We start from the raw sequence: 23,224 nt of genomic DNA on the forward strand, positions 1-23,224 counted from the left end.
AGTGTGTAAAATCAACAAGTTCATAAAAATCGGTAACACTTTGTGAGACTTCAATTATATGAATTGGAGTCGCAGTGTCGCTAAGTAATGTCTTGCTGGAACACCGCCAAGCCCGTGTGTTTGGTGGCCGCATCCACAGTCGAGGGGAGTAGAGGTACCAGAGGCCGTGGCTGTGGGGCCAGCAAAGCCTGAACTCTTTCCCATCCGGCCCAAACAGAAAAGGCTCGCTGAACCATACAGTAATGATGCTCAGACATTTTGGTCTCAAGACTATTCTTAAAATTTGAGGACCCAAACTTTGGTAATACAGATTATTAATATCTATCGTATTAGAAGTTAAAGCTGCACATGACCCCCAATAGCTATTTTAAAAATATGTTTTAAACAATTATAACAATAAACCCGCTATGTGCTAGCTTAGTGCACATATTTCTATGGAAAATAATATTTTTAAAGACGTAAACATTTAGTGAGAAGAGTGGCGTTGTTTCACATGTTTGCAAATGTCTTTAAAGCCTGGCTTAATTTAGCGGAAGGCAGCTGGATTCTCGTGTCTGCTGCTTCGTTCAGCCTGCCGCAGCACCGTGCGTGAAACTTCTGGAGAATTCCGCTGTGCACTTGTGAGAAGATGAGAGTGAAAACAGCGAACGATGTTTTACATTGTGGAAATAATAATGCTGACCTCACAGACCTTCTGTAAAGATCCCGGGGACCGTGCTTGGAGGGCAGCTGCCTGGAGGCGGGCAGACTTTCCCCAGAAGCCCACACTCCAGAGGCTCGTCCTCCAATGCCTCCGCGGTGTGAAGCCATCCCAGCAGTGGAGGATCCGCTCATTAGCAAAACGGATGGGCAAAGCGCCTGGCCTGGCTCAGACAGCGGTGCCCCAAGTGTGTTAGGTGCCGCCCACGGGCCTCTCCTCTCCCACGGACAGAGCACGAGACTCCATGGGCTCAGGTCTTAAAGGACCACGTGGCCTCGGGGTCAGGCTGCTGAGCGAGGGCACAGTGACCTGATCCTGAGTCGAAGGTTGTGTGGATCTTGATCCTTGAATACCGTTGCTTCTGCTTTGGACTGAGTCAGCGCCTGTTATGACACCTAAAAGGACAGGTATGGAGTCCACTGTGCTCACCGAGCAGGTTACGTAGCCGCTGAGGACCTCCTTGCTAATAGGTGACGGTCCACGGCGCAGAATTCAGCCTGAGACTTCTTGTGTCGCCCCAGCCACCCCGCTCCAACAGCAAAGCTCCACTCATCTGCCGCTCGCCACTGGAGCTGACTCAGATCCACGACAAAACTGAGTCCGGTGGTGAGTGCCCTGCCCTGGTCATTTCCTGACAGACACACCACAGTGATCCCAGAGTGATGGGGATACAGTGCTACAGGTAGGGGCTCTGGCTGGAGCAGGCTGTGCTGGGGGGTGGGTACGGGTAGGGAAGGAGGGGGTCACGGATGTCCCCGAGGATTTTAAAGGCACCTGAAAGGACAGTTTGCAGGAAGTCACCATCAGGTTGGTCCCGTTCTCAAGCACCTGGGAGCCTCCCACATCCAGAATGTCTTCCGGCAGAGGGTCCGGAACAGGCCCACAGGGGCCGTTCGGGGAGAAGGTGGGCTCACCTCATTTGCCGTGCACTAAAGGGCTTGGTCTCGATCCTCCAGCAGGAAAACCTTCTCCACGTCAGAATATTTGGGGAGTTACTTGATTCAACGTGTGAACAGGCCCAGGAAATGCAGGCTTTTAAAGAATGTTGATTCGCTATTTACCAAGACCATCGTGTCCTAGACCCTGGGGATAGAGCCAGATAAGATACGCTGCAGCCGTCCTGAACGCTAGTGTTGGAGAGGAAACAACACCTGCCCCCTCCAAAAGACACAGCCCCAGGCTGTGTATGCATCCGTCCCAAAGTAGTAAGATCTATGTGCGAAATGCTGGAGATACGGGGAAATGAGGAGACAAACTGTCCAGTGCTAGGACTGAGTTAGGTTAAATAGGCGGTTGCAGGGGTGTGTGTATGAGATTGAGGTGGACCCAGTAACCGCTCCCAGAATATAAATTGCAGCTTGGGAGAGGCCAAGATGACCAGTGCTCTGTGCACAGAGATAAGACTTCCGGGAGGAATGAGGTTTGAACGGCCACTAAGATAGAGAAGCCGAAATAGTGGTAGCACGTTCTAGGAGGGGCCCTGAGGCGGGACAGCAAAGGCCGGGTCTGCGGGAGGCGTCTTCACCGTAGAAGACATCCCGCCCAGGCCTCGGCCCGGGACAGCGTCTCCGTCCCTGTCATAGAGGTCCCCTCAGTCTCCAAGTCGTAGAAGACTACTTGCAGACCAAGGACATTTCATCACAAAGAATGGCAACTAGTGCAGGAGGAAGGACAGGGAAGAGGGATAGAGATTCGTGTCTCGTTGTGTAAGTTCACTCCTTGGGTTTTGATCCCTCGCGTTTTCCGTCCAACTTTTAAACTTTATGGAAGGAGTCAGAAATGGAAAAAGCCAACGTTTAATGAGTGCTTGCAAAGTGCCGGGCGCCACCACGGGACCCTCAGCTCCCTCTCGGCATACCTTCTCGGGGCGTGTCATTTATAAGACGGCGGCTGACTAGGAGTCGAGCTCCCGGAAGCAGTGGTAACCCCGTGTTCCCATCATCGTGTAATCAAGACTTAAATCCACCTGTTACCAACTGAGCAGCTCTTCTCTGAGACTATTGCTTCATCTGTGAAATGGGCAATAAGGCCAACTCTACAGACTTAAGAGGCGTGGATAAAATGTTTTGTGTTGCCCCTTCCTTGCTGGGTGGCTCCAGGCAGGTCACTCTGCCTCTCTGAGCCCAGGCTTTCTCAACTGTAACATGGGACTGTAACTTGCCCTCCTCACGGCACTGCTGTAATAGTTTAGGACAGAGGGCCTCCTCCACTATTGCCATTGCAATAGTGATCACGGAGGTTTTAAGGGAACTTTCACGGGGTTGTGAAGACAGAATCACAGAACTGAAAACCTAGTCTTCTTCACAGAGGTTCTGGCTTCTCTGCATGGAGCGCATGTCACACAAATACGCAAGCGTGTTAGACAGTGTACCCGGGCAGGATCTGAACACTGAATTCCGGCCTGCTCCTGGGCAGCGTGGCGTCGAAGATGACGAGAAGGAAACGTGTAACAGTGACTGTGTGGTCTAAGGGGGCTCCCGTCTCCCCAGCTCTCTCACACGGGAGAAAAGGGAGGTGCAGAGAGACTCTTAGAAAGGTGTCTCTGCTCTAAAATTCCACAGTCTCTGAATTACTGGTCACATAGCCTGCCTTCTTTCCCACGGCTGAGACCCCATCGCACGTCTTCTGAATTGCTTCCTGCCCTTCTGATCGCCTCTCGTGACTCTTTGGATTTGAACAGGGTGGCTTGTCTGTTTAGCTGATAGCTGCTGTTCTCACCTGAAGGTGGCAAAATGTTAGGTAAACCCCAAACAGGAACCTCAGGTAAAAGGAACATGTAGAAACACCTGGGAAATCTGCCAAACTTGAAGCCTCTAACCTCCAGCGATGATTCTCAGAGTGTGGTCGGGGCCAGCAGCACCAGCAACACCTGGGATCTTGTTAGACCCCCACGTTCTGGGCCGTCCCAGACATACTAAATCAGAAACTCTGGGGGGGTGGAGCCTCCCACGTGCTTAAAGAAAGGAGCCATCTATTTTTAAAGCATAACATGCTGAGTTCATGGAAGTCCAGGTGTGGCACAGCAGGCTGAGTCAGCACCTGAGTCCAGCCCAGTCCCGCTGCTTCCCAGCTGTAGGACCTGGAGTGTTACTCTCAGCCTGTTTCCCCACCTATAAAATGCAGATAATGCCAGTAGAATCAACTCTCCTGAGGTTGGAAATAACACATGTATGGGTGGGATTCCTGGAAGGACTTAGCAGTGGCTCTGTTTGCTGTGGTCTTTGGCATTTGCTTAGAAGTCCCAGGTGAGGCGCCTGGGTGGCTCAGTCGGTGTAGGAACCCTCTTGATTTCGGCTCAGGCCATGATCCCAGGATTGTGGGATGGAGCCCAGTGACCATCTGCACTGAGCCTGGAGTCAGCTTGGGATTCTCTCTCCCTCTGTCCCCCTCTCCTGCTCGCGCACGCGCTCTCTCTCTAAAACAAATAAATAAAGATTTTAAAAGTTCCTGGCCTTTGTCACACTTCACTGGACACGGTAAGTCCTGTAAATCCTCCTCGGTCTCGTGTGCAGCCAAAGATGCAAAGAAAGGCTAGTGAATCCTGTCCCGCTAAGGAACCCAGAGGGCCCGAGATGCACACACCCCTCCCCCCCGCGCAGCGGCCAGAGTTCCGCTCACCTGCAAAGAAAGGCCAACTCACTGACCCATCCTTTGCGGCGGAGGGCCGGCCCGCCGAGCCAGGAGTCCTGGCCCCGCCCAGCCGGGGGTCCTGGCCCCGCCCAGCAGGGAGTTCTGGCCCCGCCCAGCTGGAGGTCCCGGCTGCGCCCTGCCCCAATCCTGGCCCCGCCCAGCCGGAAGTGAGGCGGGGAGAGGCCGGGCAGCACCTCCCGCGGAGGGAAGGGGCCGCCCCCTGGCGGGGTGGGCGCACCGCACCGCGGGGCGGGGTCGCCCGGCCTCTCCCCGCCCGGCTCCGGTCGCTCTCCCGCCTCCGGGTGGCCGCGGGCTCGGGCTCGGCGCCCGGACGACGGCGCGGCGACCGCCATGGGCAACAAGCAGACCATCTTCACGGAGGAGCAGCTGGACAACTACCAGGTGAGCCGGCGCCCGCCCTCCCCTGCTTTTGGCCGCGAGCCCAGGCCCCCAAAGCCAGTTACTGGGTTCGGACTCTGCCCCTGCCTTCAGGTAGGAGCGTGACCTTGGGATGTGACTTGCAGCCTCAGTTTCCCCACCCTTGCGTTGAGAGCGCTTTCCTCGCGGTAGCCGTTCCTTTTCATCCCCGTTTAGCCTCCTTACTCTTGGCCCCTCGCTGGCCTCGAACCCCTCCCCAGACACCTGTCCCAGCGCCCACCTTGGCACGGAGTTGGAGGGTCATGAAACGTGGGCTGCAGGGAGGGTCCCCGATCCCAGGAATCAGCCCAGGAGAATGAGTCTCTGCAGAGCAGAAATGACCTGGGGGCCTGTCTGGGTGGGGAGTGAGGTGTATCGGCCCCCAAGTCAGATTTAAGTTGGGGGTGTCCTGTTTACCCGTTTGGGGTCTCTACCTCTGGCCCCAGCATAGAAATAATTGGAGCAAGAAGGCAGGCCATGTGCCCGTTCCCACGCCCCCCTGCAAGGTCCCTCAGCCCCCAGCAGCCACCTGCTAAGACCCTCCTAGCACCTGCTGCCTCCAGAGCCAGGAAACTGCCCAGATCCGAGGCCCCGAAGCCCTTCTGCCATGGGGAGGCTTGTGTGGTTGCAGGATGAAGCCCAGCCCCCTGACTTGCTGGGGCCCTGGCCAGCCTCCGGGGCTCCTTCCCTGCCCTGTGTGCGGCAGCCACCCCTGGGCTGTCGCTGGCCTCCTTCCTCCCTCCCTTTGCCCATGCTCTGGGACGCCCCTTCACATTTCCCTCATCCTTCAAGGCCCAACTGGGACGCCTCTGCCCGACTCCCCTGGGCAGAGGGGGCCTGCTTGGAGTGTGCTGTGGGAGAGAGGCACATCAGCAGTGTCTCCTGTGGCTGCCTGTTGCCTTCATGAATATTTCTTTTTGTAATGGGCCTGAAGTGTGAGTCCTCTGAGGCCCCTTCTCCTCGGAAACGCTGGCCGTCAATAATGGTTATCAGCTCCATGTGAGGCCCTGAGAAGGACCAGGAAGCCACATTCATGGAGCACTGCTGTGTGCCAGGCATTGGAACGGATACCCTCTAGGATCCTCACGATGGGGCGGATTATCAGCCCCATTTCACAGAAGAGTAGACAAAGGCCGAGGAGCCACTCAGTGCCTGGCACAGTCCAGGCTCAAACTGGAATTTGAATCCTTTAATCCAAGGCTCACTGCTTTTGTTTGGGGGCAGGGCCTGTGTGTGCTCTTTGTCCCGGAGAGGTCAACCTTGGCCTCGTGAGAGTACGATGTGCTCCAGGGAAGGAGGGTACTAGTGGTCCGGAGAGGTCAACCTTGGCCTCGTGAGAGTACGATGTGCTCCAGGGAAGGAGGGTACTAGTGGTCCGTGGAAGACCCGGAGGGAAGGGGAACTTTTGCTCTGCAAGATTCAGAGAGAATGCAGTGCTTGAGCAGGGCCTTTGAAAGGTAGGCCCCCGCAGGCCCAGAAGGAGGCGTCTGGGTGGAGGGGAGCACGTGGGTGAAGGCTGGGGGGTGGCACAGGCAAGCGGGCGGACCCTGCCCAGAAGTGAAGCATAGCCCCATGGGGGGTGGGGAGCCTGAGTTTCCGCTCACACCAGCCTAGCGTTGGGTTACACTTGGGAGCCAGTCCCAGTGCTGGGTTGTGATCCTCCACCAGAGCCAGGCAGGGTGGGGGGAACGAGAGCTGACGAAACCTGAGAGCCCCTGTCTCCCGCCCTCTGCGCTCCATCCAGCCCCACGCCTGCCAGGCTCCCAGTTACGGCCCCCTTTCCCCAGTCCTCAGGTGCCAGTGATCCCAGGTTCAGGTTTCTTTCCAGACTTCTCTGCCCTCCAGATCAATCTCCCAGACCCCTCAAACTGCAGAGCAGGGCTCCCAGCCTCCCCCAGAACCCACCACTGCTCCTCTGGCCATTCAAGTCTCACAGGCAGCCCACATTTTCAGTTAAGAGCAAGCCCTGTAACTCACCTGGGGACCCCCTCCTCTGTCTCCACCCAAGGATCCAAGGCAAGACAAGACACTTAGAATCTGAGTACGAAACCTTATTCTCTGCCAACACTGCCAGAATCCTGAGAAGGTTTTACGGTACTTGCCACGCTCACCCCCCAGGAGCTGCCTCCCTGGGATGAGGTCCAGGCAAGGTCAACAGAAGAAAAAGCAAAACGTTAGTGGGTGAGCAGGTTCGTGGCAGTTTGGTGGTAATGTTGAAAACCTACAAACAGCTGCTGCCACGTGTTCAGGACGAGGAAAAAGTTCGGTTAAGCAGGGCCAATGCCTGTTGTGAGACATCCTGCAGCCAGTGAAGCGTGTGGAGGGCTTACATGGGAAGACCTGTTCCTCGTCCCGGAGCCCTGTGTTGAGCACCCATGGCGCTGGATGTGGAGTACGTGGCCGGGACAGGACATGAAGCGGTCAGTGGACGTGGTCATGGCTGGACTCTACGGTCTGTGGACTGCGGTCAAGAAGCAAAAGCCCCAGGTTGCAGTCAGCCCTCTGGGCTGCGTGTGCAACTTAGAGCAAGCTATTCAACTTCACCGAACCTCGGTTTTCCCATCTGTAGAGTGGGGAGATAATGCCTGCCTGCCTTCCCCCCCTCCCCCCACCATAGGCTAGGGACGAGGGTTGAACAAAATTGGATAACCAGAGCCCCCACGGACCAGGCCTGCGGTGATCACGGACCGGGTGGGGTGTGGTTCTCAGCCTGGGCTGCACGTTGCAGTCATGGAATGTCTCTGCAAACTCTGATGCCGGGCTCCACCCCAGGTGATTCTGCTCCAGAGCTGAGGCCCTCGTTTTAGCAACAGCATCACTGCGGGTGGAGGATCTTGGAAAGATTCGGATTCCTGGGCCCCACCCCCAGAATTTCTGGTGCAGCAGGTCTGGAGTGGAGCCGGAGAACCTGCATTTGCACTAAGTCCCCAGGTGATACTGGTGCGGCCAGTCCTGGAACCACACCTTGAGGACGGTTGATGTAGACAGGTGTAAGTGGTTGTGATAAGGGACCAGGGTCCTTTCGCTCGTAGGGCCTTTGGGTCAGGACCCAGATATTTCCTTTTCAACCCAGGGCATGGGAGAAAGGAGAGCAGAGGGGAAGAGGGGAGGCCAGGACCTCTCCCTGTCCCTGGTTATGCCGACACCCCCACCAGGCAGGTTGGGAGGGGCCGAGGAGGGTCTGTGCCTGAAGACTCAGCTAGGCTGCCTTTGGGGCCTGCTCCAGGGTCTTCAGGAAATCCGTCCCCGCTCCCCGCCTGAGTCGGAGACAGGGACTCCGAGCTTGGTGAGGGTGGGGGCAGAGGAGCTATTGCCTAGGGCAAAGCCTAGCCCGCTAGGACAAGTCCCTGGGGTCCGAGAAGGGCAGGGCGGCCTGCGGGCCTTTGGCCTAACTCCTGGGCGGCAGACTGGGTGACGGGACCCGGAAGTTCCCACTGTTTCCCCCTTTCCAGCCCTCCCGCGGGCGCCTCCTCTCTGGGCTTCCTGAGTGTGCGGCACAGCTGCTCCGGTGCCCAGGGACTCCGGGTTTCACGCGGGGCAGGCCTGGCTGGCTGCAAGCCTGGGTCGCGGCTGTGAGCCCCAGGTCAGCACATCCCCAGGGGCAACGGCGGCGAGGGCAGGGGGGCCAGGGCCAGGATAAGCACAAAAGCCCTTCATCCCTGGGGTGTTTTTGCCTCTATACGTCGCACCGTGGCCAGGCACCACAGCCACCGCCACCAGGCAGGCGGCCCGTGGACAGAGGCAGGTCACACAGACAAGGCAGGACACCGGAGACCAGTTTATAACTGGGCGACCTTAGGACCCGAGCACTGCCCCCACCCTGAGGGTCCTAGCCGCTGCCCCCTGCCTCCTCCTCCCCTCGCTTCCGCTCACCTGGCCTCCACCGCCTCCCCGTGTGACCCCCTCTATTCCTGTGGCTTCAGATGCCACGTAGATGTCGGTGTTTCCCCAGCCTGTGTGCCCGGGACCTTCCATCTCTGTGCCTGGGACACACGGCACACGACGCGGGGCACCGATCTCGCGCTGCAGTGTGGATGGCGCCCCCTGCAGCTGAGACCCTGCCGGCCTTACCTCCTCACTGGTCTCCCAGCCCCTTTCCCCGCCGTCCCACAGAGCAGACCACAAGTCAGTGCCATCCACCTCCGGCTCGTCCCCCCGCCTGTGCGTGCACGCCCCCAAGGCTGCCCCACAGACCCCCACACCATGCCGCAGTTCCCTGGGCCAGGCCACAGCTTCAGGAGGTGGCTTCCGAGCCACCAGGCTGCTCTCTGCCCAGGCCGAGGCGGTTCCCGAGAGGTCCCGAGGGAAAGCGGGGCGTGGGCCCTGCAGCAGACTGTGTGTGTGTTTTCCCTTCACAGGACTGCACCTTCTTCAATAAGAAGGACATCCTCAAGTAAGTGTGGCCTGCGGTTTGCCCGCTGGAGCTGGGCCGGGCACCTCGCGTGGGCTGGCTGCACGGGCTGGGACCGAGGGGGGCATCTGCCTGTCGGGAGCCAAGCGCAGGCCGCTGTGAACTGGAGAACTTCCCACCCCGCCCGGCGCCCAGACACTTCTGCCAGGAATCAAGTGTCTCCGTCTTGTGTGCCTGGCTCTTTGGGGGGCCGTTTCAGGCACGTTTTCATTTTATCCTCCCTGCGACCTTGTAACGGGAAAACCTTTTGTCCCTACTTGGCTGTGGGGCCTGAAGACCTGGCCTCTGACTCCAGGCCCCTTGCTGTTTATTTGACCGTGTCCGGAGATCTGTCAGACTCGGGGTCCCTGAAATGCCCTCTGGCTCCAGCCCTGATGTCCCTCTGCCCTGGGAGGCCCAGAAGTCAAGGGCCTGGCCTGCATGCCCCCAGCATGCCTGAGCTGCCTGCCAGGGGCTCTTCCCTTTCCGGGACAACTCCTTTCTTTGGGATGGAGGAGGCGGGCTCTGAGGGAAGAGATGAAGGGGGTTGGCAGCCTTGGAGCCCCAGGCCCAGGCAGTGAGCATGACCCACAGGATGCCAGGCCCGGCCCCTCACGGGCCCTGTGCCTGAGCTACGAGGTGGCGTTAAAACCCGGCGAGGTCACAGGACCGCTTTCCCCGGAGGCCGATGGGAGGGCTGGGGCTAGAGCCTGCAGCAGCTTCCCAGGCGAGCTGTGCTTTGTCACTGTCCTGACCACTCCGCTCACACGGGCAGCTCCCTCCGCCTTTCCCCTCTGTCCCGGACACTCTTCAGCCTGCCCCCGGGTAGACAGGGGTCCCCACTTCTCCACCTTGGAGAGGCGGGGTGACGGGCAGAGCCCCGGCTGTGGCATCAGCAGACCTGGGCCCTACTCCCGCATCCTAGCTCTGTGGCCCCGGGCAAGCTTCGAGCCTCGCTTCTTCTGTAAAGTGGGGGCGGGGACACTTACCTCATGGCGGGGCTGAGAGGCGGGAGCACCAGGGCGCGGCGTTTGCACAGTGGGATTTGGTCTGTGACTTGAATGAGGTGTGGGGTGGGGTCCCCGTCTGGACGGGGTGGCCCTCAGAGCCGTAACGACAGCCGTTGCCGGTGGCGTCCTGGGCACGGACCCTCACTGAAGCCTCACCACGCTCATCCTCTGTGCAGGGCCCCCGCCTCTGGAGAGGCCACACCCCGGCTGCTCGTCCTCCGAGGCCCGTGCCCATTCCTGCTCTGGCAACGAAAGCTTGTCTCCGCTGCCCGGCGGCCCCTTCTTCACCTCTGGTACCCACCTCGTTCCCGTGCCCCCTTCCAGACCCACCTCCGTGGTGGTCCATGCCACCCCAGTTCATGTGTCCTGCTCGTGTCCCCTGTGTCACTGCTCGTATAGTGTCCTGGATGCTCCAGGGGCTCCTGGCTCATGTGCTTGGCTCCCCCTGAAGTCGCAGTCAGCCGGGCCCCAGCCTCCCCGCCCCGTAATTGGGCACAGCACCTGGTAGCCCCCAGTGAGCGCTTGAAGACCACGTGGGTGAGGAAGGCCATGAGAGAACATTCCAGGCTAGGAGCAGCAGGGCCAAGGACACAGGCCTGCTTCACCCCATGCCTACCTCCAGTGGTCTCACTGAGAGCGGCAAGGTTGCCCATGGTACGGGCACGTGGCATGAAGGCCAGGCATTAGACCAAACGTGGTAGGTCTTAGGGGTGTCCCTTGTCCCCTGGCAAGTGACGAGCCCCAGGCAGATGGGAGGATGCCCCGCAGTCCTGGCCTGCCCAACTCTGAACCCTTCAGCACCCCAGCCTCTGTAGCTCGACCCAGAGCCCAGGCCGGGCCTGGGGTCCAGACACAGGTAGGATCCCTTCTGGCAGCTGGATGCCCCTTCCTGCTTGTCCCGTCCCTGGTTCATTCAGGCTCTGCCACTGTGTTAACACTCACTGGGGACCCAAGGGACCAGACCCGTGCTTTTTCTGCAAAGTGGTCATGTCAGGAGGAGGGGGCGGGGGATGGAGCGCCTGCTGTGGGTCATTCCCTGTCTCTGCACTGTCCCCCCGCCCCCAGCAGGCCCCTGTGTTCAGCACAACACGGGGCCGCTTGGGGTTTTACGGCCCACCCGTGCACCCTCGGCAGGGGTGGTGAGAGCAGGCAGCACGTGGGATTGTGGCCCCTGGAGGAACCACGATAGCTCCGTCCCGTTTTGGCCCCTTCTCTTTTCTCCAACCTTCTCTCTGGGCCCCAGCGAGGGCCAGTGAAACCTACCAGGGACTGACCACCCCTGCCGGGTGAGCCCTCTCCGCCGTTCACACCTCAGGTCCAGGCAGGGCAACCGAGGCCCGGGGCCCAGCTCGGCAGCGTGCAGCAGGCCGTCGGCAGAGCCGGGCCCCGGCCCGCCTGGTGAGCTGCCCCCAGCCCTGGCCCGGTGGGTGGTGCGGAGGAAACCCGAGCACAGGTTCTCCTTGCAGCGGCCCCGGGTCACAGATAACCATCGGCGGTCACCCCCCCCCCCCCCCCCCGCCAGGTGGATACAGTTGCTCGCATGCACCTTTTCCACCCTCATGCGGAGCCCTCTTCCTAGCAGGTCCCAGGTGGCACTCTGACTGCCCTCTGCCCCCCGTGGGCCTGTGCTCCTCGGTGAGGGGACCCGAGTCCTTGCCCCCCGGTGCAGAGAGGCCCTCCAGCTAGCACCGGAGAGTGTTTCCCTGTGTCAGTGTTTCGTACCTTGGTTTCTCAACGTGCTGAAAACTCTGTGGGCTCTGTTTTAATTAAGCTTTTTATTTCATATGTGATACGTGATGACCATAGAGAAATTCGAAAACAGAGGCGCCCGGGGGGCTCAGTCGGGTGGGCATCTGACTCTTGGTTTTGTCTCAGGTCATGGTCTCACGGTTCATGAGTTCAAGCCCCGTGTCGGGCTCTGTGCTGACAGTGCGAATCCTGCTTGGGATTCTCTCTCTCCATCTCTCTGCCCCTCCCTGCTCTCTCTCTCTCTCTCTCTCTCTCTCTCTCTCTCTCTCTCAAAGTAAGTAAATAAACATTAAAAGAAAATCAGAAATAAAGCCAGTCGAGAGAAGACGAAAATTACCTGTAACCCCATCACTTGGCGGTGATGAGCGTTGATGTTTTGCTGTGTATTGTGTCAGTGTTTTTCCTCTGTGTTTATCAAAAATGTGTCTCATGTTGTTTTATAATGTGCTTAAAATTGCTTTTCCTTAAGCAAACTGTAAAAATAGGTTTAAAAACATGATCTTGCCACATCCTTAATTCATTTGGCTGGACGTGTAGGTTTTCAGCCATTGTAATTAGTCTTGTGACAGCACGGCTGTGCCCCACACCCCTGCGGTAAATTTCTTTTTTCTTCTTTTTGTTTTAAACTTTTTTTTAACGTTTATTTATTTTTGAGAGAAAGAGAGACAGAGTATGAGCAGGGGAGGGACAGAGAGAGAGGGAGACACAGAATCGGAAACAGGCTCCAGGCTCTGAGCTGTCAGCACAGAGGCCGACGGGGGGCCTCGAACCTACGAACCGCGAGACCATGACCTAAGCAGAAGTCGGCCGCTTAACTGACTGAGCCACCCGGGCGCTCCTGGGATAAGTTCCTAACAGATTTCTGAATTGAAAGGTATAGACCTTTCTTTCTTTCTTTCTCTCTCTCTCTCTCTCTCTCTCTCTCTCTCTCTCTCTCTCTCTCTCTCTTTCTTTCTTGGTATAGACATTCTTAAGGCTTTTGATTTTTACTGCTAAATTGCCCCCCACCCCTGAGAGCGCTTTTGAACCATCCGCTCTGCCAGCTGCCCCGCGTGAGGTCCCATCTCCCCCCTTCCTCAGTCACGCTGGCCGTTGCATCTTTGTCTTCCGTTCCCCCTGTCATTTACTGACTGCCCCGGGGTTCTGGCCCACAGTCGGGCCCACCCGCACGGTGGTGGCTTTAGGGGGACTCTGCAGGAACCGCCGCTCATTGGCCCGAGGCCAGTCCAGACTTTTCCTGTCCTGTTTTCACTTGTAAGTTTTGGCAGCCAAAGTTTGGATTACTGTTTCAATTTAATTTAATTATATGTACGTGAGCACTGAGCCCAAATGCGGACCACCAACCAGACTGCGACTTCCAGAAGAATCCGCTTCTCCCAGTGATTTCAAATGCTCTATGTCGTGGACTGTCCTCACACCCGTGCTGCGCCGTGTCTGTGCCGCTCGGGTCCGCGAGGTGACCGGCTGTCCCCTCAGACTCTGTTGTCACAGCTGAGGGGCAGACGCCCCCCCCCCCCCGGTGCCCTCTTTCAGGCCCTCCCCCCCTCCCACACTGGTGCTTTCACACAGACTTTTGAATCTGGTCGGCAAGTTCTTTGTTTCGTTTTCTAATTTAATTATTTTTTTAAATTTACATCCAAGTTAGTATATAGCGAAGCAATGATTTCAGGAGTGGATTCCTTAATGCCCCTTCCCCATTTAGCCCATCCCCCCTCCCACCACCCCTCTAGTAACCCTCAGTTTGTTTCCCATATTTATGAACCTCTTCTGTTTTGTCCCCCTCCCTGTTTTTATATTATTTTTGCTTCCCTTCCCTTCTGTTCATCTGTCTTGTCTCTTAAAGTCCTCATATGAGTGAAGTCATATGATGTTTGTCTTTCGCTGACTGACTAGCATAATCCCCCCCGTTCCATCCACGTAGTTGCAAATGGCAAGGTTTCATTCTCTGTGATTGTGGTCGGCAAGTTCTCCAACAAACCGCTGCAGGTTTCAGTTAGGACCGTCTTCATTTGGCAGAAATGTGGAGACAGGAAATAGAGGCACTTACCTTGCCACCCAGATACTTTACATCTTTTTACACACTTGGTTTTCATACTCAGTTGTTGTTGGGGGGGGATGATTTTTTTTTCCTATTGTGATTTAGTTCTTTTATATCTTATTTTCGAATAGGCTGATGCTGGTACATAGAAAACTATTTTGAGGGCACCTGGGTGGCTCGGTCAGTTAAGCATCTGACTTCGCCTCTGGTCATGACCTCATGGTTCGTGGGTTCGAGCCCCTTGTTGGGTTCTGTGCTGACAACTCAGAGCCCGGAGCCTGCTTCGGATTCTGTGTCTCCCTCTCTCTCTGCCCGTCCCCGGACTCATGCTCTGTCTCTGTCTCAAAAATAAATAAAACATTAAAAAAAAGAAAACTATTTTGTGCAGAAGGGCTACTGAGCCCTTTCTCATTCAAATAGTTTTTTAACTGATTATTTTTGGTTTTCTGGCAAATAATAATTCTCCTCCTTTCCAATATTTAAATATACCGTCTCTTCCCGCACTGACCACCGTGGCCAGCGGTCACGGGGCGATGCCGTGTAGCGGTGGTGATAGGCGGCCTCCGGCTTTTCTGGGGATGGCTCTGGTGTGGTGTGGGGTGTTGATCTGGGGTAGAGCATCCCTTTGTTTCTGTTTTACTGAGAGTTTTAAGCTTTATTATTGATAAAATTACTACTTAAAAATATTTATATTTTAGTGACCACTTTAAAAATTCAAGCAGTTTGGGAGCAGGTGAAGTGACAAGAGAAGGCTGGCCCCTTCTTCTCGCTCCTATCTGCCCCCACCTCGCAGGGGCCAACAGTATAAATGTGTGGTGCACATTTTGGCCTTTTTTCCTGTGTCCACACACCCATCATAAATGTAGCTACCAACTTGACAAGACAATTTTTTTGCCGACTAATATGATTCATAGTCACAGATTTTCGAAGGGTCAGTCCAACGGCGTATTCCTGGCTTAAATCCTACACGGTCTGAATGTGTCACTCTCTCAATACCGTGGGACTTGATTTACCAATATTTCATGAGAGTTTTGCATCTGTGTGCGTGTCGTTGGTCCCTTTTGGATGCCACCCGTCGGGTTCTGCGAGCAAGGTTCTTACTCGGTTTCTAAAATGAATGGGGAGGCGCCTCCCCGACTGCTCCGTGCTCCGGGGAGTTGAAGCAGCACAGGTGTGACTTGTGCCCCAGGGTCTTAGGACAGGGCCAGCATGCCCTGTACTGGGACGGGGTGACTGTTCGGTTTCCCCACAGTGATTCAGCCTTCCAAATTCTGAGTTTGGCTTAGAAAAAATAAGTAAATAAAATAGCAGGGTCACCTTAGTCCTGGCGTCAGGGCAGGAGTCGGCCCTCCCACCCCAGGGGACACCCCAATCTGCCAGCGCTTGGCCCTCTCCCCGCCTCCCTGGTGGGGTGCCCCTGGCGGGCAGGCAGCTGAGGGCCAGGTGGCCTTGCTAATGCCATCCTCCCTGACCCCGCAAGTGTGAGGACAGCAGGACAGTCCCCATTCGCTGATGGGGAGGTCCGTGGGGGTCCGACCTCAGTCTGCCATGTGGCTCGTGCTGCGGCCACCCTGCATGCCTTTGGAGGTGGAGGGCAATGCCCACGGCACCCAGCATCACACCCCACATGTCAAAGGTCAAGGGCAGGGTGAAATGTAACAGAAGTTTAGCATGTCTGTCAAGAACGCGAAGCCAGCTGTGTAAATTGTGATATGCAAGTGCTGGTTCTGTGTTTGGGGACAGTAAACAAGGACAGGTTTTTCCTCAACTCGGAGAGCGAGAGCGAAGATAGCCCTTGAATGCCCCTGGCGGAGAGTCCTGGCCCCATGCTGTCGCTCGGTATCTGCTGATGAGGGTCAGGCTTTGGGATTTCCCTCCAGAAGTGGTGGCGCTTCTGTGCGATTCCGGGACGGTCGTGGGGACTTGTGGCTGGGGGAGTGGCCTCATGGCGTTTTGCTCTGCGTTCACCCCGCCGGTGCGGAGCCAGGGCGGCCTGATAGAGACACCGGCATCCACCTCCCAGGGTGGTTGAGGGATTAAACTGAGTCATCCACACTGGGGAATCAACCCAGAGCCTGGCACAGAGTGAGGACTCGCTAAACGGGGCTGGTGTTATGTGTGCACCGGGCGGGTAGTAAAGTGCTTGGCCGGAGAGGGCTGCGGGCCTGTTGCGGGGGCCTGGGGTGTGTCAGTGGGCCAGCCACTTAGAACCCTGGCTTTAGGGGAGTGGGCCAGGCAGGGCGGGGGCTCTGGTGGTGCTTTGGTCCAGTTCCCAAGAGTCCTAGGCCCCCCGTTGGGTGGGTCACCCGCCTCAGCCCCTGGTCGGTGCCCCCTGAACTCGTCCCCCCATCTGGCAGCACGTCTTGGACACGATTTCATCTGACCTGAGCTGCATTTGTGTGGGGCGGGACTTGGGGGCTATTCTCCCGGATGTTAGGGGCAGAAGAGGACTGAATAATGGAGGATGGGCCTCCCCGTGAGCTAGCGGCAGGAGGTCCCACCCCCTGGAGGGTCCTCGGTCGTTCAGGCCAGCTTGTGTCCTGGGGCCACCTGAGCACTGACCGGGCTGCCGGCAGGGCGGGAGGTGGGAGTGACTGGGGCCCTGGCAGGGCCTGACTGTGGGCGTGAGGGCTGCCGGCGGCTATTCCCGAGACCCGACCCTCGGAGCCTGCTCGGGACCCAGCAGCAAACGGCCGGGGCTCGACAGCTTAAGGACTGGGGAGGAGGGCTAAATGCCCTGGATCTCCAGGCCTTCGTTCCAGCCACGTCCCTCGTACTTCCAGTTGTGTGGTCCTGGACAGACGGCTCTTAACCTCTTCAGGCCTCGGTTTGCCACGCTGAGAGCTGGGGGGCGCAGCTCACCTGTGTGCACAGCCGGGGGCAGAATTAATGGGGCGACACCGCTGGCATACAGAAGGCCTTTATGGGGGCCCAGAGAGGGAACACGGAGACCTGGGGGTGGGGGACACGACCCGGTTATCAGCATGGGGGCCTGCTGCCCCCCCCCCCAGGCCCCACTTCCTGCGCTCAGAGCAAGGCAAGGGGGCCTGTGCGGAGCGGGGGGCTGGGTGCAGGTGGGGCAGCATCGGCTGCGGGGGACTCGGGATGCACACACACACCCCCAACTCCCCCCCCAGCTCTTTCCCTCTGCCTCCCTCGCAGGCTGCACGCACGATTCTACGAGCTGGCCCCCAACCTCGTCCCCATGGACTATAGGAAGAGCCCCATCGTCCACGTGCCCATGAGCCTCATCATCCAGATGCCAGAGCTCCGGGTACGACAGAGGCCGTTGCTGCTGGGCAGGTGGGCTGGGGGGCAGGCAGCGGAGGCCCCCAGACCTGGTGGAAGCCGGCTCCGCCCTTGGTGTCTGTGTGGTCCTGAGAGGATCACTGGACCTCTCTGTGCCTGTTTCCTCCCCTGTACTCTCTGAATAAACGAGCCACACGTGTGGGGACTGCATACGGGTGGTCAGTGCTGCCCTATAGTCTGTGTCACCTGCTTGCCCCTTTGTGACACGGCTGGTCATCTGTGCATGGCCCACCTTATGTCTGCTTTTCTAGATTCCTCTGTCTCCCTGTCTGGCATTAGCCTCTCTAGCACGGCTATCCACACCATCACTTCTCAGACTTGAACGTGCACAGGGCTGCCTGCAGATCTTGTCAGGGCCAGCAGGTCTGGGCCAGGAGGTCAGGGTCAGCGGGTCAAGGTCGGAAGGTCTGGGCCAGCAGGTCTGGGTGAGCAGGTCAGGGCCAACAGGTCAAGGCCAGCAGGTCAGGGTCAGCAGGTCTGAGCCAGCAAGTCAACGTCAGCAGGTCTGGGCCAGGAGGTCAGTGTCAGGGCCATCAGGTCAGAGCCAGCAGGTGTGGGTCAGCAGGTCAGGGTCAGCAGGTCAGGGTCAGGGTCAGGGCCAGCAGGTCAGAGCCAGCAGGTGTGGGTCAGCACGTCTGGGCCAGCAGGTCAATGTCAGGAGGTCAGGGTCAGCAGGTCAGAGCCACCAGGTGTGGGTCAGCAGGTCAAGGTCAGCAGGTCTGGGTCAAGAGTTCAGGGTCAGGGCCAGCAGGTCAGAGCCAGCATGCGTGGGTCAGCAGGTCAGGGCCGGCAGGTCAATGTCAGGAGGTCAGGGTCAGGGTCAGCAGGTCAGAGCCACCAGGTATGGGTCAGCAGGTCAAGGTCAGCATGTCTGGGGCAGTAGGTCAAGGTCAGGAGGTCAGGGTCAGGGCCAGCAGGTCAGAGCCAGCATGTGTGGGTCAGCAGGTCTGAGCCAGCAGGTGTGGGTCAGCAGGTCAGGGCTAGGAGGTCTGGGCCAGCAGGTCAATGTCAGGAGGTCAGGGTCAGCAGGTCAGAGCCACCAGGTGTGGGTCAGCAGGTCAAGGTCAGCAGGTCTGGGTCAAGAGTTCAGGGTCAGGGCCAGCAGGTCAGAGCCAGCATGTGTGGGTCAGCAGGTCAGGGCCGGCAGGTCAAGGTCAGCCGGTCTGGGCCAGCAGGTGGGCACTAAGATTCTGTTTTGCAGCATGTTCCCAGGTGAGGCTGTACCTGCTGGACGCCACACCACATGGGTATTTGACACGAAGGTTTCGTTTCACAAGCTTCTTGCCTGTAGTACGTCGAGGGCAGTCCCACAGTAGGGAAGGTTGGCTTTCGGGGCACAACTCCACACAGCTGTGCAACTCTGCCAGCAGCCCCCTGCCAGCCCTTGGGTGTGTGTTCCCGGGGTCAGGGCACCACGTGGCATCCACTCCGGCGCCTCTGTCCCAAGGGGTAGTGAGGCACCGGCCTGGCCACGGCTCAGAGGGTACCTGGAGGGGTGGGCAGTCTGGCAGCAGCCCCTCGACTGTTCCAGAGCCTCCTGGGCTCGGCACAGAGTGGGGGCTAGGGTGGGGGCTCCAGGAAACATGAGCCCCCAGAGACCTGGGATCAGAGGGAGGAGTCGGGTGTGGCTCCCCGGAGGAGGGGCCCCCTGGAGCCGATCGAGGCCCGGGGTCTGACTGCTTGTCCGGGCTCATTTCTCCGAGCCTTTGGGGCCCCACTCTGCCTGGCAGGACCCTGGCCTGACCTTGCATAGCCAAGGGCTGCCTGCGCCCTGGGCCTCCTCTTCTCCTCCCCATGGTGGCAGGCACCCCTGTGCACCCCTTGGGGCAGTGGGGAGCACACCTTGGCCCTGCTCCGTGCAGGTCTGAGCGATGGGTGGGACACGAAGTGCGGTGCCTGGACTGGCATCCACACCTTCCGTGCTTTGTCTGCCCTCACAAACCAGTCACGCAGGTGTGGTGGTTCCCACTTTGCGGGGGGGACGGGGTGGAGGGTTGCTCGGGGTCAGGTCACTCGTCCAGGGTCACCCTGCACCCACACAACCACTGTGGCTGTTTCCTCCAGGAGAACCCCTTCAAGGAAAGGATCGTAGAGGCTTTTTCAGAGGATGGCGAGGGCAACCTCACCTTCAACGACTTTGTGGACATGTTCTCCGTGCTCTGTGAGTCGGCTCCCCGCGAGCTCAAGGCAAACTATGCCTTCAAGATCTACGGTAGGGCCCTCGGGCTGCGTGCTGGTGGTGGGGGTGCTCCCCTCGGGGGCTGTGTGCTGGTGGTGGGGTGCTCCCCTTGGGGGCTGCTGGTATTGGGGGTGCTCCCCTCGGGGACTGTGTGCTGGTGGTGGGGTGCTCCCCTTGGGGGCTGCTGGTATTGGGGGTGCTCCCCTCGGGGGCTGCTGGTGTGGAGGGTGCTCCCCTCGGGCTGCGTGCTAGTGGTGGGGGTGCTCCCCTCGGGCTGAGTGTTGGTGGTAGGGGTGCTCCCCTCAGGGACTGCGTGCTGGTGGTGGGGGTGCTCCCCTCAGGGACTGCGTGCTGGTGGTGGGGGTGCTCCCCTCAGGGGCTGCGTGCTGGTGGTGGGGGTGCTCCCCTCGGGGACTGTGTGCTGGTGGTGGGGGTGCTCCCCTCGGGGGCTGCTGGTGGTGGGGGTGCTCCCCTTGGGGACTGTGTGCTGGTGGTGGGGTGCTCCCCTTGGGGGCTGCTGGTGTGGAGGGTGCTCCCCTCGGGCTGCGTGCTAGTGGTGGGGGTGCTCCCCTCGGGCTGAGTGCTGGTGGTAGGGGTGCTCCCCTCAGGGGCTGCGTGCTGGTGGTGGGGGTGCTCCCCTCAGGGGCTGCGTGCTGGTGGTGGGGGTGCTCCCCTCAGGGACTGTGTGCTGGTGGTGGGGGTGCTCCCCTCAGGGACTGTGTGCTGGTGGTGGGCGTGCTCCCCTCAGGGGCTGCGTGCTGGTGGTTGGGTGCTCCCCTCGAGCTGTGCGCTGCTGGTGGTGGGGTGCTCAGGGACCCCGGGAGAGTGCCTGACCTGTGGGGAAAGATAGTGTGTGAGGACACCAGGGGTCCTGGGGGGGAGGGAGGTCCTGGCTCCCTGGGGGCGGGGGGGTGTCCCTGGATAGGACAAGTGGGGGTGGGTGTGCCCAGTGGAGGGAATGACAAGGACGTGCCAGGCTTGAGGAGGTGAGACGCACCCAGGTGGTGTGAGCCCAGGGAGGTCACAGGACAGGCTGTGAGGAGCCAGCCAAGGAGTTTGAATCTGGTGCCCAGGACTACGGGTCCACTGCAGGGTTCCAGGTAGGTCAGGACAGTTCTGGGCTCTGGAGAGGTCACTGGGCGTCCTAGAGGTGTGAACTGGAGACTAGGGGACCAGTGGCGGGGGAGGGCGCCTCTGCCAGGCAGAGAGGTTCCCAGGCCCCCCCACCCACCCCCTGGAGGTGGAGGTGGGCGGCCTGACTTCTCACCCCAGCCCAGCCTATGACAGTGGTCACACGGCCACCAGAGGGCGCTGGACCCCCAGAGGAGAGAACCTCATGAGCTGGGCCTGCCCAGGGCCGGTGGTCCTCATGGGAACACTGAGGCCCAGGGAGGGGCTGGGACCCATCGTGGACCAGAGGAGCCGTGGGCAGACCTCCTGTCTCAGCACCTTTGATCAGCTGTCCATTTCAGAGGCCTGGTCTGGGTCCACGCATGCACCCCTGTGTGCGCACGTCAGAAAGACAGCAGCTGGTCTACCCTCCAGTCCCAGGGCCCCGACATCGCTCCCGGGGAAGGCTGTTGTCTGCCAGCCGGGGGGTGGGGGTGCAGCCGGGCAGGAGGGGCAGGCCCCTTGCTGCCCTGCTTCTGGACAGAGGGGGTTTGGTGCTGGGGAGAATCAGGACCTGACTTCCAGCGAGGGTCACACACCCCCCCCCCCCGCCTCAGCCTGTGCACGTGAAACGGGCACAGGAATCCAGCCAGCAGCCCGCACATCTGCACAGGGCTTGCTGGGCGCCCCTGTGGGGCAGAGATGAGTCCCACCCCTGCCTGTCCCAGAGGCAGTGCTGTGAGCACGTGGCGAGACGCTGGGGTCCAGTGCTGACCGGGGATGTCACTGCAGGACCCCAATGCTTCATCCTTGCACAATGGGGACTCTGCTGGACCTGCCAATCAGCTTGTGTTTGGTGGGGGGTGAGGGGGGGCATGAGGCGGAACACGTGATGTCCCCCCAGCAGCCACACTCTTCATCACTGTCAGCGTCTGGGTGCGGCCCGTGCAGGGGGCTCAGCAGGAGGAGCCCGGAGGTCTAGAAAGCCCCCTGAAGGTGGTGTTTGAGCTGAAACTTGAAGGACCAGCGGGAATTTGCAGGACAGACAAGTGGGGGACAGTCTGGGAAGAAGAAGGGCAGACATCTGGGAGCTAGGCTGGAGACTGGGGCCCATGTCGGGGTCACTGCCGTGATCACATGCCTCTCTGAGCTGTGCGGCTGTGCTGTGGGCAGCAGAATCAAACCATGTGCCCGGCTCTGTGCACAATGGCCAGCCTGGGCCTCCCTCCGGAGGGCTTCTGAGTCCTGATGCCCGTGGTGCCAGGCGGTGCAGGGGGGCGGGGGGTGGGGCACCTGTGGGAGGCTGCAGGGTGCAGTTTAGGGAAGGGTGTGCTTACTGGCCAACAAGCTCGGCTGGCGGCCTGTTCCCCCTCCAAGCCACCCTCAGACCTGGATTCGGTCACTTGGCCTTTCTGGGCCTCAGTTTCCTCCGCTCCAGGGGGGGCACAGGGCCTGCTGTGGGGTGCGGCCGGGAGGTCCTGGTGTCCCCACAAGCCTCAGATTCAGACTCTGAAGTGTCTCAGACCAGGTTTGTACCTGTGGCCATTGTGGGGACTCCACAGGGTCATAGATGTTGACTTGGCGGATGCGGTGTTCGTCTTGTGCCCCCTTGGCCCCCGTCGGCTGGGCACAGGGTCCGGGGGCCCCGGAGTGTGAACGGGCTGAGGGCCGTGGGGTGCCGGGCAGGACCCCTGGCCTGAGCACCTCCACCTGCCCCCAGACTTCAACACAGACAACTTCATCTGCAAGGAGGACCTAACGCGGACTCTGGCCCGGCTCACCAAGTCTGAGCTGGACGAGGACGAGGTGGTGCTCGTGTGCGACAAGGTCATCGAGGAGGCCGACCTGGACGGGGACGGCAAGCTGGGCTTCGCCGACTTTGAGGACATGATCGCCAAGGCCCCCGACTTCCTCAGGTGTGGCCCTGCGGCCGTGGCTGGGGGCTGGGGTCCCGGGGACAGCTGGGTGTCCAGCTTTCTGCCTGTCCTTGGGGTTGCTCAGTTGTATCCTCTGCACCCTCCCTAAGGGACCGTCCAGCACGGGCCAGGGGCCTGTTGGCGTTCCACCGAGGGGCCCTCACCCAGACAGCCCTCCTCTCTTTCTAGCACCTTCCACATCCGGATCTGAGGACACTGCTGAGGGTGCGGGGCCCAGAAGCTGACCCTCTGGCTCTGCTGTCTACACGAGTGACCTCCAAGCTGCCCAGGAAAGACGCTGTGGCCTCTGGGGTCATACCAACATTTCCTTGGCCCTTTCAGCAAAAAAATCCTTAACCAGGGAAGGGGGGTGTGAGGGCAGGGCCCTTCCCAGACCCCAGACCCCACCACAGGCCCTCCTCCGCCCCCCCCCCCCGAGCTCCCCAGACCCTCATCCTCTCCCCTCCGGAAATGGCTTCACCGAGGGGGGAAGGCACAGGCCTCGCGGGGCAGGGGATACGGACGCGTCCCGGTGCTGGGCAGGCGTCCTGGTCGCCCAGGGCAAAGTGAAAAATGAAAGAGACCAAGGTTTTATGAGCTGCGCGGTCTTTCTCCAGAACCCAGTGTGAAGCTGTGTGGACGCCGGGCAGAGGGCTCCATCCCTGTCCCCGGCGCTGGGCACGAGACAGGATTCCCCGAGACAGAAACCTCACTGGTGCGTGCTGTCCACACACTGGTGAACTTCTGGGAGTAAAGCACTTTTGCGTCCCTGTGCT

The 23,224-nt window shown here is 59.3% G+C and overlaps 1 protein-coding gene across 5 annotated transcripts; it reads left to right on the top strand.

Annotated features, from left to right (window-relative positions):
• The first annotated feature begins 4,517 nt into the window (after positions 1-4,517).
• Positions 4,518-23,221, top strand: CIB2 (calcium and integrin binding family member 2). 5 transcript variants are annotated; one of them, XM_006932172.5, is made up of 7 exons: positions 4,518-4,732; positions 9,106-9,140; positions 10,324-10,440; positions 17,097-17,208; positions 19,308-19,404; positions 22,253-22,448; positions 22,638-23,221. In XM_006932172.5, the coding sequence occupies exons 1-7, from the start codon at positions 4,682-4,684 to the stop codon at positions 22,657-22,659; spliced, it is 630 nt and encodes a 209-aa protein (XP_006932234.1). In that variant the 5' UTR covers positions 4,518-4,681; the 3' UTR covers positions 22,660-23,221. The 5 variants fall into 5 exon arrangements, with proteins under 5 accessions (XP_006932234.1, XP_006932233.1, XP_003986786.1 ...); XM_006932171.5 differs by having other exon boundaries at positions 4,527-4,732; positions 19,308-19,455; XM_003986737.6 differs by lacking the exon at positions 10,324-10,440 and having other exon boundaries at positions 4,532-4,732; positions 19,308-19,455.
• Positions 23,222-23,224: the final 3 nt, after the last annotated feature.

This window comes from Felis catus, chromosome B3 (assembly GCF_018350175.1).
Source record: "Felis catus isolate Fca126 chromosome B3, F.catus_Fca126_mat1.0, whole genome shotgun sequence".
Classification (NCBI taxonomy): Eukaryota; Metazoa; Chordata; class Mammalia; order Carnivora; family Felidae; genus Felis; species Felis catus.

Bases quoted from the DNA above. Each gene is read 5' to 3' on its own strand.
- CIB2 (XM_006932171.5), top strand. From the start codon at position 4,682: ATGGGCAACAAGCAGACCATCTTCACGGAGGAGCAGCTGGACAACTAC. The intron at 4,733-9,105 runs GTGAGCCGGCGC...TTCCCTTCACAG, and splicing joins AGCAGCTGGACAACTACCAG to GACTGCACCTTCTTCAATAA. The intron at 17,209-19,307 runs GTACGACAGAGG...TGTTTCCTCCAG, and splicing joins TCCAGATGCCAGAGCTCCGG to GAGAACCCCTTCAAGGAAAG.